Raw genomic sequence first — 13842 nt, 5'->3', positions numbered from 1 at the left:
CAATCTCAGTCAGCCCTTTCTGTTGGATGACATAAAAATACATCAGTTGGATAATAGCCTCATTACACAACCTGGTTTGTTCATGAATCAATTTTTCATGAAGTATCCTCTTTGCAGGTTATGAATAATGAGTTTGCTCACTGTCCTCTCAATTCCTTTTTTACATAATGTTCATTATTCTGGATCCAAATGCATAGTATTTTGGATTCGCCTACGCTACACTTAAAACTAACATCATCAGCTCATATGCAAAACAATACTAAATGCTTTTAACCACACCTAAAGAAGCTCCAGTTCTTTGTCACAAACAATTAGGAAGATTTGCTTCCTCTTCTGCGTGTGCTAATAGGATACAGAAAGGATTAACAGCAACAAGAAAGGTCCCTATAGAATATATATAAAAAATATGTTTGTTTTTTTCTATGTATCTATAATATATATATACATATATATATATAGGGCCAGGAGGATGCTCAGAAGGCTGCAGCAGCTCTGCTGTGAGGACAGTCTGAAAGAGTTGGGGCTGTTCAGTCTGGAGAAGAGGAGGCTCCCAGGTGGCCTTCTTGTGGCCTTCCAGGATCTGAAGGGGGCTACAAAAAAGCTTGGGAGGGACTTTTAAGGCCATCAGGGAGTGCCAGGACTGGGGGGAATGGAGCAAAGCTAAAGGTGGGGAGAGTCAGAGTGGCCGTGAGGAGGAAGTTGTTGAGCATGAGAGTGGTGAGAGCCTGGACTGCATTGCCCAGGGAGGTGGTGGAGACATATAAGGCCAGGCTGGCTGAGGCTGTGGCCAGGCTGCTCTAGGGTAGGGTGTCCCTGGTCATGGCAGGGCTGGTTGGAACTAGATGATCCTTGTGGCCCCTTCCAACCCTGAGTGATTCTATGATTCTATGATTATATATATATATACACATATATATCTCCCTGTAGAACCACCTCCCTCATTTAGCAAAGTTTATCCCTACCCATTTTTGTGTTTCAAAATATTAGAGTCCTCTAACGTACAATTTTTCCAGCGCGGCAAATGGATCACAGTGCAGAATAGTTCCACAAACTACACCCAAAGTAACAATCCACAAATGTACTAACAAAAGCCATGACTATTTTCATTCCTGATAGCTGCAAAGGGCAAAACGAACAAACAGAAGCCAAAACCAAACCAACAGAATCACAGAATTAACTAGGTTGGAAAAGACCTCTGAGATCACCAAGTCCAACCAAAGCAAGAGCTGTGCACAGTGGCACGTGGATCTATATAAACCCAGAACATTGCTTCTTTCTTGCAGACATTTCACTTTGGGATTTATCAACACCTGATTCAGTTTATGTATTTATCACTGCTGCCACATGTTCTCACAGACAACAGGAAATCTCTCAAAAGCATCCTACAACCTTCATCCTGCTTTATTGTAGGCTCATAAAAAAGAGGGAAAAGAATCTTCAGACGTTCTTTCACCTTCCTGAGTACATCCAGGGAGCACTATCATAGATCAAACACAAAAAGATGGATTCTACTTGTCAAATAAGGTATCACAGAGGAAATACTTCACAAGTTTTGCTACTGTAATCAAAGGTATGGTTGTAACCAAACAGGTATTAGCCAAAGGTTAAGTGGACCAAGTATGGCTGGTGTGGATCACATCCTCTGGACATTTTGAGTCCCACTATGTTGCCATTTCAACTATTTTTGGTTTTAAATACCAGATATACCTTTGACAGTAGATGTATGGAGGGAAAATAAAAGGTATCCATTTCTCTGCCTAGTAGGGTTTTATAGTGGCAAGTTATTAACTCAGGCTGCCAGTAAATGTCATTGAACGGATTTCAGAACGTTGTCTCCCTGTGAAGCACACAGGAGACAAACTTAAAGCTTTATGCTAAGAACTGCAAAATATGCTTCATCACTTGCCTTAGTTAAATTGAGAATAAAGCTGCAGTGCTCTGCTGTCGTGTCAAAAACATAACTCTGCTACATTACAGGGAGGCAAAAAGAATTTGCAAAATAGAGTCATCAAAAATAACGACCTATTTCAGGGGCTTTTTGAGAACCAACTGAAAACATCTGGTTATGTGGTGGAGGGTTGCCAAGCCCTCATTTGGACAGAACTTCCAGCATCATCTCATTTTTAAAACCATCCCTGGAGGCGTTCAAAAGAAGACTGGATGAGGCACTGAGTACCACGGTCTAGTTGACTGGATAGGGCTGGGTGCTAGGTTGGACTGGATGATCTTGGAGGTCTCTTCCAACCTGCTTGATTCTATGATTCTATGATTTGATTTGTAGGCTTGCTTTACACTTAGGCCTCTGTTAAATCAGAACATTCACTTCAGCACTGGTAAGATAACCAGCAGGAAAAGCACCATAAAAGGTGCCAAATCATCCCTCAATACTCATTTAAATAAATCTGTCTCAGAGTAGGTAAATCAGTTCATGCAAAACCTCTTTTAACAGTCCTCCCATGAAAATGCTTTACAAATCCTTATCCCACTTTCTCCAAAGAAGTTGTAGGAAACAGCAGCTATTTTTCAGGTTTTTAGCACTTCCTTTTAAAATGCACCATATTTAGAACTACAGAAAGGGGGAGAGAAGGAACGAAGTGACTGAATCACGGCAACACGTGCCAAAAGCACTAAACACTTTCTAGTCACAAGCATGCCAAATTAGGGAACGCCACAATTTCCTGGAAACGTCACCATGCCAAACTAGCAGGCTACAGAAGGTCATGCCTTGAAGCAGTGGAGTTGACAGCTCAGAAGACCGTAGCTAAGAATCTGAACTACCCATTTTTCACAAAGAAGATCAGCATTTGATCAATTCAGCCTGCACGCAGCCCTCAAACAGGGAGCATTCTAGGAAATGCAGTCAACTAAGATGGGTTTCAATTTCTCCCCAGGCAGAAAAACATGAACACATACTTTAAATTCTCTGTGATTACAAGAGTATTAACTTCAAAAACCTCAAGTGCTAGCCCCCCAAACTCAAGTGCAGATTTAGGTGGTTGCTCAAATTTCTACTTTTGTCAACAGGAGCTTATCCATGCTTACTGTGCTGATGGTTCCAAACATATCCTAGTTGTATGTCTCCCAGTTGTTGGGAGAAAGAAGGTGGTTACTCTGTGCTGTTTTGTTTTCCTAAAAGGCTTTTCTCAGTTTAACTATAGCAATTGGTGAGTTAAAAACTTGTTACTCAATTCTGGCTCCTGTGTAGTTTGTCAGAGATGTGTCTAGTTTTTTTGCATGAATAAGGTGCTAGTGACTGATGTAATAACTGCACAGATCTTACCTCTTCCCACTGGTGTATGTATCGAATCAGTCTGGAAAGGCGCAGCAAGCGTAACAGGCTGAGGATCTTTGTAAACCTCACGATACGAAGTGCTCTTGCTGTCTTATAAACCTCTGAATCCATTCCTTTTTCTACAATGAGAAAGATATAATCCACTGGTATTGATGAGATGAAGTCAACCACAAACCAGCTTTTTAAGTAATTCATCTTAATGATTTTAGGGTCCAGTATTATTTCGGAGCTGTCTTCGTTTACAGTCCCAGTTCTAAAATTCATGATCAAGTCCAATAAAAAAACAGTGTCTGATGCCACATTGAAAATAATCCATGGTGTTGTTGTTTGTTCTGTGAAGAAAGTGATTCCAACTGGTATAATAACAAGGTTTCCGACCATCATTATAAGCATGATTAAGTCCCAGTAAAACCTAAAAGAAAATCACAAAAAAACAAGAAAAGAAGAAACTGATATAATAAGAAGGTTTCCAACTATCACCATAAGCATGAATAAGTTGCAGATAAACCTTGAAAAAAACAAAACAACAACAAAAAAAGATAGACAGAATGGTTTATGTAATGTGGGAAAGCAGCAGTGTTAGAGAAGTGGTCTCTATCATCCCATCGACTTCACCTCAAGATAACTGAGCACTTTGTTAATGTTAAGAATAGTCTCATTGTTTTCTCATTCAACACAGCCACAGTCTGTAGAGAAGAGAAAGTAATTAACAGATTTTGTTACGTGCTTTCCTTCCCAAGAATATTTATCTAGGATAAGGACAGTATTATGGCTCATCACCACAAGGCATATTTGAAAGGTGAGCATGTCTGGCACTCAGCAGACTTATCCAGACTCCTGTCAAAACCCAAACACCTGTTATCCCTCAGGAGAGGGACTTGGGGGTGCTGGGGGATGAGAAGATCAACAGGAGCCAGCAGTGTGCACTTGCAGCCCAGAAAGCCAACCACAGCCAGGGCTGCAGCAGAAGAAATGTAGCCAGAAGGGCCAGGGAAGTGATTCTCCCCCTCTACGCTGCTCTGCTGAGACCCCACCTGGAGTACTGCATCCAGTTTTGGAGCCCCTGGGACAAAAGGGCTGTGGAGGTGCTGGATCATATCCAGAGCAGGGCCAGGAGGATGCTCAGAGGGCTGCAGCAGCTCTGCTGTGAGCACAAACTGAAAGAGTTGGGGCTGTGCAGTTTGCAGAAGAGGAGGCTCCCAGGTGACCTTCTTGTGGCCTTCCAGGATCTGAAGGGGGCTACAAAAAAGCTGGGGAAGGACTTTTTAGGCTGTGAGGGAGTGCCAGGACTGGGGGGAATGGAGCAAAGCTGGAGCTGGGGAGATTCAGGGTGGAGGTGAGGAGGAAGCTGCTCAGTATGAGAGTGGTGAGAGGCTGGACTGGGTTGCCCAGGGAGGTGGTTGAGGCCCCATGGCTGGAGGTGTTTAAGGCCAGGCTGGCTGAGGCTGTGGGCAGCCTGCTCTGGGGTAGGGTGTCCCTGGGCATGGCAGGGGTGTTGGAACTGGCTGCTCCTTGTGGTCCCTTCCAACCCTGACTGATTCTATGATTCTATGATTCCATGATCCTATGATTCTATTCTACATAGAATATGCACAGATATACATTCTATGTATATTTATGTATATCCATCCTAATGGAAGATTTCCTGGGGATGGTAATATGCACTCAGCAGGCTTTAAGAAAATTACAATAAAACCTAAACATTAGTTTGTCAAAGAAAGTTATTCTTGGTCAAGACAAGAACTGAAACTGAACTTGAGAAAGCCTGAACCTAGCATGTGACCTCTTGCTATCTGCTCAAAGAAACCTCACTTGGGGAGGCACAGAAACCAGTCAGTGACAGCCCTCCACAGGCTCACTATGCATTCTACAAGGCTAGAGGCAGCCACAACTCCACAATCGCCTCCCTAGTGTGGGCCTCCATTACAGCAGGGTCCTAAAGAGTCACCATGTAATAGACATGCCACCAGCACACCACTCCAACACTGACTTCCAGGCCATTTCCATCATACCAGAGCCAGAATTTCTTGGTAAAGGCTGAAGGCAATCAACATTAATTACAGCTTAACAGAGCACTGCATGATTCATTATGGCAGGGATCCATCCAGAGGGACCTGGACAGGCTGCAGAGGTGTGCCCAGGCCAGCCCCATGTTATTCAACAAGGCCAAGTGTAAGGTCCTGCACTTGGGTCAGCGCAATCTCAAGTACAGATTAGAGGCTGAGTGGAGAATGGCTGAGAGCTGCCCTGAGGAAAAGGACCTGGGGTCTGGGCTGATGCAAAGCTCCACAGGAGCCTGCAGTGTGACTGCAGAGGGACCTGGCCAGGCTGGATGGGTGGGCAGAGGCCAATGGGATGAAACTGAACAAGGCCAAGTGCAGGGTTCTGCACTTTGGCCACAACAACCACAGGCAGCGCTATAGGCTGGGGACAGAGTGGCTGAGAGCAGCCAGGAGGAAAGGGACCTGGGGGTACTGATAGATAGTAAGCTGAAGATGAGCCAGCAGTGTGCCCAGGTGGCCAAGAGAGCCAATGGCATCCTGGCCTGCATCAGGAACAGTGTGGCCAGCAGGACAAGGGAGGTTATTCTGCCCCTGTACTCTGCACTGGTCAGGCCACACCTTGAGTGCTGTGTCCAGTTCTGGGCCCCTCAATTCAAGGGAGATGTTGAGGTGCTGGAGCATGTCCAGAGAAGGGCAACAAAGCTGGTGAGGGGCCTGGAACACAAATCCTATGAGGAAAAGTTGAGGGAGCTGGGCCTGTTTAGCCTGGAGAAGAAGAGGCTCAGAGGTGATCTTATTACTGTTTACAACTACCTGAAGGGGCATTGTAGCCAGGTGGGGGGTGGCCTCTTCTGCCAGGCAATCAGCAATAGAACAAGGGGACACAGTCTCAAGTTGTGCCAGGGTAGGTATAGGCTGGATGTTAGGAGGAAGTTCTTCACAGAGAGAGTGATTGGCATTGGAATGGGCTGCCCAGGGAGGTGGTGGAGGCACCGTCCCTGGAGGTGTTGAAGCAAAGCCTGGCTGAGGCACTTAGTGCCATGGTCTGGTTGATTGGATAGGGCTGGGTGCTAGGTTGGACTGGATGAGCTTGGAAGTCTCTTCCAACCTGGTTGATTCTATGATTCTAAGGGAGGGGATTCTGCCCCTTGGCTCTGCTCTCCTCAAACCCCACCTGCAGTACCATGTGGAGTTCTGGAGCCCCCAGCACAAGAAGGACATGGAACTGTTGGAGCCAGTCCAGAGGAGGCCATCAAGTTGCTCAGAGGCCTGCAGCAGCTTTGCTGTGATGACAGGCTACAATAGTTGGGGATCTGCAGCATGAAGAAAAGGCTTTGAGGAGACCTTATAGTGGCCTTGCAGTATCTGAAGGAGGCTACAGGAAGGCTGGGGAGGGACTATTGACAAGGTCTTGTAATGACAGGACAACGGATAATGGGTTTAAAATTAAAGAGCATTTAGACTAGATGTTAGGAAGTAGCTCCTCACAGTGATGATGGTGAAACACAGGAACCATGGAGGCTGTGTCTGCTGCCTCCCTGGAGGTGTTCAAGGCCAGACTGGATGAGGCCATGAGCAACATGTTCTAGTGGGAGGTGTCCCTGCCTATGGGAGGAATCTTGGAACTGGATGATCGTTAAGGTCCCTTCCAACCTAAACCATTCTGTGATTCTATTTCAGATTGACCTTTCCTTTTCACCAGCACAGGGAGCAGTTACACAATGAAGCTGGCCAGAGCTGCCTACAAACAGTGACCCAGCCAACATAATATACAATACAGGACCAGGTGCTTTTTACGCTACGGTAATCCACGGTTTAAAGGATTGTTATGCACTGTGATTATGGAAAACACACTGCAGTTCCTGATGCTGAATGTCAGCAAAAGTGGTAGCATTAGGGCCTCAGTACTGAAGACTGAATGCTAAAGGCTATGAGATTGTTCCAGTTTTCTGTTTTAATTCTAGCCCACAGTAGAGTATCAGCTGAGTAGTTCTCAAGAACTGTGTCCAGTTCAGCATCCCTCAGTTCAAGAGAGGTGCTGGAACATGTTCAGAGAACGGTGACAAAGCTGGTGAGGGGTCTGGAACACAAACCCTATGAGGAGAGGCTGAGGGAGCTGGGGGTGTGCAGCCTGCAGAAGAGGAGGCTCAGGGCAGATCTCATTGTTGTTTGCAACTCCCTGAAGGGAGGCTGTAGCCAGGTGGGGTTGGGCTCTGCTGCCAGGCAAGCAGCAACAGACGAAGGGGACACAGTCTCAAGTTGTGCAGAGGAGGTCTAGGCTGGATGTTAGGAGGAAGTTGTTGTCAGAGAGAGTGATTGGCATTGGAATGGGCTGCCCAGAGAGGTGTTGGAGTTCCCATCCCTGGAGGTGTTCAAGCAAAGCCTGGATGGGACACTCAGTGCCATGGTCTGATTAACTGGCTAGGGCTGGGTGCTAGGTTGGACTGGATAACCTTGGAGCTCTCTTCCAACCTGGTTGATTCTACGATTCTATGACTCATAGGTTTAACAGCTCTAGGTGAAGAAAAAACCTTCAAGTATTAAAAAAAGTAGAATGAAATAGATTTAAGGTATATCCTCTCTAAATTTTAAATCATTATTTTATAGAGAAATAAAAATAGCATCATAGAATCACAGAATGGTCTAGGTTGGAAGGGACCTCAAGGATCATCCAGTTCCAACCCCCTTTGTCATAGGCAGGGACACCTCTCACTACAGCAGGTTACTCAAGGCCTCATCCAGCCTGGCTTTAAACACCTCCAGGGAGAGAGTACCCACAACCTCCCTGGGCAACCTGTGCCAGTGTCTCACCATCATATTAATATTACTTTGGTATTCTCCAATAATATAGTTTGGACTCAGAGCCCTCTTTCAATCACCTTCTCCCTCACAGTTCACTACTCTTTCAGAACTTAACAGTAATAGCAGAGTCATTTTTCACAGCTCTGGAACATTGTGCCAGAATTTTGGTGGTTTATTTATTGCTACAGGACAGGACAAATAGCCTGTTCAAAATAAGAGCCTACCCAAGCAGCAACGAAAAAACACTTAGTATTAATTAATCAATATTTGTAGTCTGCTTAATAATGTAAAGCAACATGAATTCTAATAGGCATCTTATTTTCCACTCTCTACATACAACCCACAGTAAACTGAGTATTAAAAAAGGAAATTTCATCTCTTAAGTTATTGGTGCATACAACTGTGTAAGAGAGGCTGTGGAGCCTCCTTCTCTGAAGACCTTCAAAACCCACCTGGATGCATTCCCATGTGTACTACCCTAGGGAATCCTGCCTTTGCAGGGATGCTGGACTTGATGATCTCTGGAGGTCCCTTCCAACATCTAAAGTTCTGTGATTCTGTGGAGATGTCACTCTGTGATGGTTTGGGTGTTCCCTGCCCCCCCACACACACTTTGGAAATCACCCAGACTAGACTCAGCCAGCTCTGGAAATATGAATGAAGCTTATATTTACAGCTAGTATAATATACAAGCAGATATTTACAGTATATACAGTTATAGACAGAAATAGACAAGGGAAAAGGTAATACAGAAACACAACAGCCCTCCCAGAAACCTGAGTCCCCAGGAGGGGCTCTCAACTGCCCCTACACCTTCCACCCCGCCCCTCTCAACCTTACCCCAGTCCCAAGGAAGAATGGAGGTTCGGCCAAGAGGTTAGGAAGCAAAGTGGATTAGTCCAAAATAGAGGGGGAGGTTAGAGAGATGCAGCTCAGCCAGCAGCCCAAGCAAGAGTGATTATCTAATGTTTTTATTTCTTGTTCCTACACATCTCAGCAAGGCTGTGCGCAAAGTTGACATCAGCATTGTTTTCTTTCCACAGCCTGTACTCTAATTCTCACCAAAACATTCTAGCCTGCTTCAAACTAGCACACATTCAGATTTGCTTTCTCTATTATTTCCTGGTTGCTGCCCTAATTTCCTTGAAGCAGTGCAGTCTGGTATGATTACCCTTATGGTACATCCAGATTGACCCAGCAGAAGTTGTCAGTGGTCTCACAAATCACGCAGCAGAGTGAACAGCATGTTTAAGGCACTGAGTGCTGTGACTTGAGGCTACAGAGCAGTCACAGCTTTGCTCAAGGTTAAGTCTTATGAGTCTCCAGAAAGATCATAAAATACATCAGTAAATCCTGATGGGATTGAGTCACAAATGTATACGAATTTCAGCCACATTATGAAGTGTAAGGAGAAAAATAGATTTCAAACCAAACCTGATGCATTTGAGACACAGTTTCACTCTACATGTACCAAGTGTTGTAAGAAATGCTCCCAAATTTTCCATGGAAAACTTGCCTCCTCCTCAGTTAAATATTTTGATTGACTAGGTGATGCTCAATGAAATGAACACTGACTGTTTAGGGTTATTTTTTATCTTGCCTTCAAACATAGGTTTCTTTCTTTTGCTTTCATGGATCATCAGTTTGTCTAACAGAGAAATTAATGTCTCAATGAGCACACAATTATCTCAGCAGAAATTACAGTAGTCTAAACCTCATTTCAACATTCTGTAACAATCATTAAGATTGATACTATCTGTTTCAGAATTGGATTCTCATTGGACATGCTACCTTCCTCTTGCCATGCAACTACACTACTCTTCTGATAAGAGAGAGAAGTCAATCACATCTGAAAATAACATGAAATTGCAGATAATTACTGGGGTATGTTGGAAAGGACAATGGAATGAGGAAGGGACGTTAGGAGGAAGTTCTTCACAGAGAGAGTGATTTCCCATTGGAATGGGCTGCCCAGGGAGGTGGTGGAGGCACCGTCCCTGGAGGTCTTCAAGAGGAGACTGGATAAGGCACTTGGTGCCATGGTCTAGTTGACTGGATGGGGCTGGGGAATAGGTTGGACTGGCTGATCTTGGAGGTCTCTTCCAACCTGGCTGATTCTATGATTCTGTGATTCTAAGGGCCATTTTCCTTTGAGCCACTCAAATTATTTCATTATTGTACAGGTGCCTGTGCTTGGAAAATCATCACATCTCTGCCTTTTGTTTTTTCTTTCCCCTCCCCACAACCTGAAAGTGAGGATATCCCCTTCTGCCCAGCTATCTTTTTTCATCCTGCCCATCTGTCTCTCTCTTACACATACACACACCTAGAGGAAAAGATGCTTCCTCTGTGAAATCAAGTATGAAACTCCTTCTAACAGTGAAATCCTGTATTCAACATCCTCCAGCATCCATTCTGTTTAAATGTTGCAAACCTATTATCAAGTGCTTCTTTGATCTTGGCTCAGTAGCAATTTTTACCAAAACAAAAATAAAATCAAAATGAGAATTTACTGCAATCTACCTGTGCAACAACACTGACACAAATGGATTTTCAAATGGCTGCACCAAGGGCAAATCCTGCCTGACAAACCTGGTGGCCTTCCATGAACAGGTCATAGCATTCATAGATGAGGGGCAAGCAGCTGATGTCATTGACCTGGACCTGAGCAAGGCCTTTGGCACTGTCCTGCACCACATCCTGGTCTCCAAGCTGGTGACACATGGGTTTGAGGGGTGGCAAAGGGTGGATAAAGAACTGGCTTCATGGCCACACCCAAAGAGTGGCTGTCAATGGCTCCATGGCCAAGTGGAGGCCAGGGACAAGTGGAGTCCCTCAGGGATCAGTCCTGGGACCAGTCTTGTTCAACATCTTTGTGGGTGCCATGGAGAGAGGCACTGAGTGCAGCCTCAGCAAGTTTGCTGAGCACACCAAGCTGTGTGGTGCAGCAGACAGGCTGGAGGGCAGAGAATCATGCAGAGGGACCTGGACAGGCTGGAGAGGTGGGCACAAGCCAACCTCAGGAGGTTCAACAAGAGCAAGTGCAAGGTCCTGCAGCTGGGTTGGGGCAAATGCCAAGTGAGTTGCTGGAGGGCAGCCCTGAGGAGAGGGACTTGGGGGTGCTGCTGGACCAGAAGCTCAACAGGAGCCAGCAGTGTGCACTTGTAGCCCAGAAAGCCAACCACAGCCTGGGTTGCAGCAGGAAAAGTGTGGCCAGCAGGGACAGGGAGGTGATTCTCCCCCTCTACTCCACTCTGCTAAGACCCCACCTGAGTACTGCATCCAGTTCTGAAGCCCCTATGATAAGAGGGATGTGGAGATGCTGGAGTGTGTCCAGAGAAGGGCCAGGAGGATGCTCAGAGGCTGCAGCAGCTCTGCTGTGAGCACAGACTGAAAGAGTTGGAGCTGTTCAATCTGCAGAAGAGGAGGCTCCCAGGTGACCTTCTTGTGTCCTTCCAGGATCTCAAGGGGGCTACAAAAAAGCTGGGGAGGGACTTTTGAGGCTCTCAGGGAGTGCCAGGATTGGGGGGAATGAAGCAAAGCTGGAGGTGGGGAGGGCTCCAAGACTGTATGAGAGTTGCTTTCACAGCTCACCCCTTTCAACTGTAAAGCACACACTACAGTTAGGTACAGTATATCTGTGCTAGTTTGAGCCTAGGTGGGATGTTCTGGTGAGAATTAGGTTATAGGCTGTGAAAAGGAAATAATGGTGATGTCTGCTGCACTCATAGGCTTGCTGAGAGGTATGAAAACAAGAACATAAACATAGATAACAGAGCTGCTCTTTGGCTTTGGCTGCCTGCACTTCTCTCCCTACCCTGCTGTCTGTGTAACTAATCCTTCTGCTTCCTAACCCCCCTGGCCGATTCTCCAAACTCACCTTGAATGTAAGGCAAAGTCTGGGATAAGGTAGAGGGGTGGAAAGAAGGTGGAAGGGTGGTTGGGAGCCCCTGCTGGGCACTCTGGTTTCTGGGAGGGCTGCTGTGTTTCTGTATTACCTTTTTACCTTGTCTATTGCTGTCTGTAGCTGTACAGATTGTAAACACCTGCTTGTATATTGTGCTCAGCTGCAACTATAAAGCTCCATTCTAATTTCCAGCTTCCCTGAATCTAGTCTGGGTGATTTTCCTAAGTGTGTGGGGGGCAGGTAACACCCAAATCATCACAATATCCCACATTTATCCAAGCTATCTAAGTGCTGAGGTTGAAGGACAGAAATACTGTTAAAGAGAGACATTATCAGGTGAAAAATTCAACACTTGCTAGTGTTTCTTTTAAATACACCAAACACAGTAAGCTTCCATTGATTTAGCTGGGTAAACTGCTGAAGCAGCAAAAAGGCTCACACAACTGCCCCACCACCACCATCTCCTGACAGTAGGATGGGAAGGAGAAATTGGGAGTAAAGTGCCATGTCCAGTGGGCTGAGATCAGGAGACTTTAACAGAACACAAGGAACAAAGGAACATCTGGAATAACAACAGTAAGAAGAAATATATATAAGAAGTACAGTAAAATGTGTTGCCATTGCTCAACACGGCCAATCTTTTGCCACCAGCATCGAACCCCCTCCCAACAACCCCTCCAACAATCAAACAATTACTGCAACTGTCTGCACGAGCCTCTGCCCCACTAGAAAGCTCAAATGGCTATCCTGGGTGCAGACCCTCCCAAGTTCTTGTGAACAAATTTAACTCTATCCTAGCAAAACTCGGGACAGTAAGCAATATTGGTCCTGGGAAACTTGCATCTTAATGGTTTCATTCTGATTCAGTCCAAAAGTTATTGGGAAAAAAAATAAACAGTGGAGATTTCAGAGCACCAGCAATCTTAATCTGATTCCAATTTGTGCTAGTTTAAGGCTCATTGGAATATTCTAACAAGAGAAACTAGGTCATTGGTTGTATAAAGAAACTAATGATATCATTCACTGGCTTGCTCAAAGGATGTGATGGTCTGGGAGTTGCCCACCCCACACACACTTAAGAAAATCACCCAGACTAGACTCAGCCGAGCTGGAAATTTGAATGAAGCTTTATAGCTACAGCTTAGCAGAAGATACAAGCAGATAGTTATAATATATACAGCTACAGACAGGAAAACACAAGGTAAAAAGGTAAAAAGGTTTGAATTTCTGTGTTATTTCTCAACAGTATACAATTGCAAATACCTGCAAGTATATTCATAGAATCGTAGAATCAACCAGGTTGGAAGAGACCTCCAAGATCATCCAGGCCAACCTAGCACCCAGCCCTAGCCAATTAACCAGACCATGGCACTAAGTGCCTCATCCAGGCTTGGCTTCAACACCTCCAGGGACAGTGACTGCCACCTCCCTGGGCAGCCCATTCCAATGCCAATCACTCTCTCTGACAACAACTTCCTCCTAACATCCAGCCTAGACCTGCCCTGGCACAGCTTGAAACTGTGTCCCCTTGTTCTGTTGCTGCTTGCCTGGGAGAAGAGGCCAACCCCACCTGGCTACAGCCTCCCTTCAGGTAGTTACAGACAGCAATGAGGTCTGCCCTGAGCCTCCTCTTCTGCAGGCTGCACACTCCCAGCTCCCTCAGCCTCTCCTCATAGGAATTATGTATATATGTTGTGTATATATGCCTGTAAATTTAGCTTTGCTGTAAACACAACTTTATCTTAATTCCAAGCCATTTAAGCTGGTGTGGAAAAATTCAATTTGTGAGGAGGGAGGGAAGGTCCAAATCCACTACACATAGAATCATCGAATCAATA

At 45.4% G+C, this 13842-nt stretch overlaps 1 protein-coding gene across 1 annotated transcript in view; it reads right to left on the bottom strand.

Annotated features, from left to right (window-relative positions):
• HCN1 (hyperpolarization activated cyclic nucleotide gated potassium channel 1) overlaps positions 1-13842 on the bottom strand; it is a 346393-nt gene that overhangs the window by 314447 nt on the left and 18104 nt on the right. The window contains exon 2 of the mRNA XM_064140084.1: positions 3281-3704. Within this exon, the coding sequence (XP_063996154.1) occupies positions 3281-3704 (424 nt within the window). The remainder of the gene's footprint in view (positions 1-3280; positions 3705-13842) is intronic.

Source organism: Pogoniulus pusillus, chromosome Z (assembly GCF_015220805.1).
Source record: "Pogoniulus pusillus isolate bPogPus1 chromosome Z, bPogPus1.pri, whole genome shotgun sequence".
Classification (NCBI taxonomy): domain Eukaryota; kingdom Metazoa; phylum Chordata; class Aves; order Piciformes; family Lybiidae; genus Pogoniulus; species Pogoniulus pusillus.
Note: the sequence above shows the minus strand (reverse complement) of the source record. Positions and strands in the feature narration are given on the sequence as shown.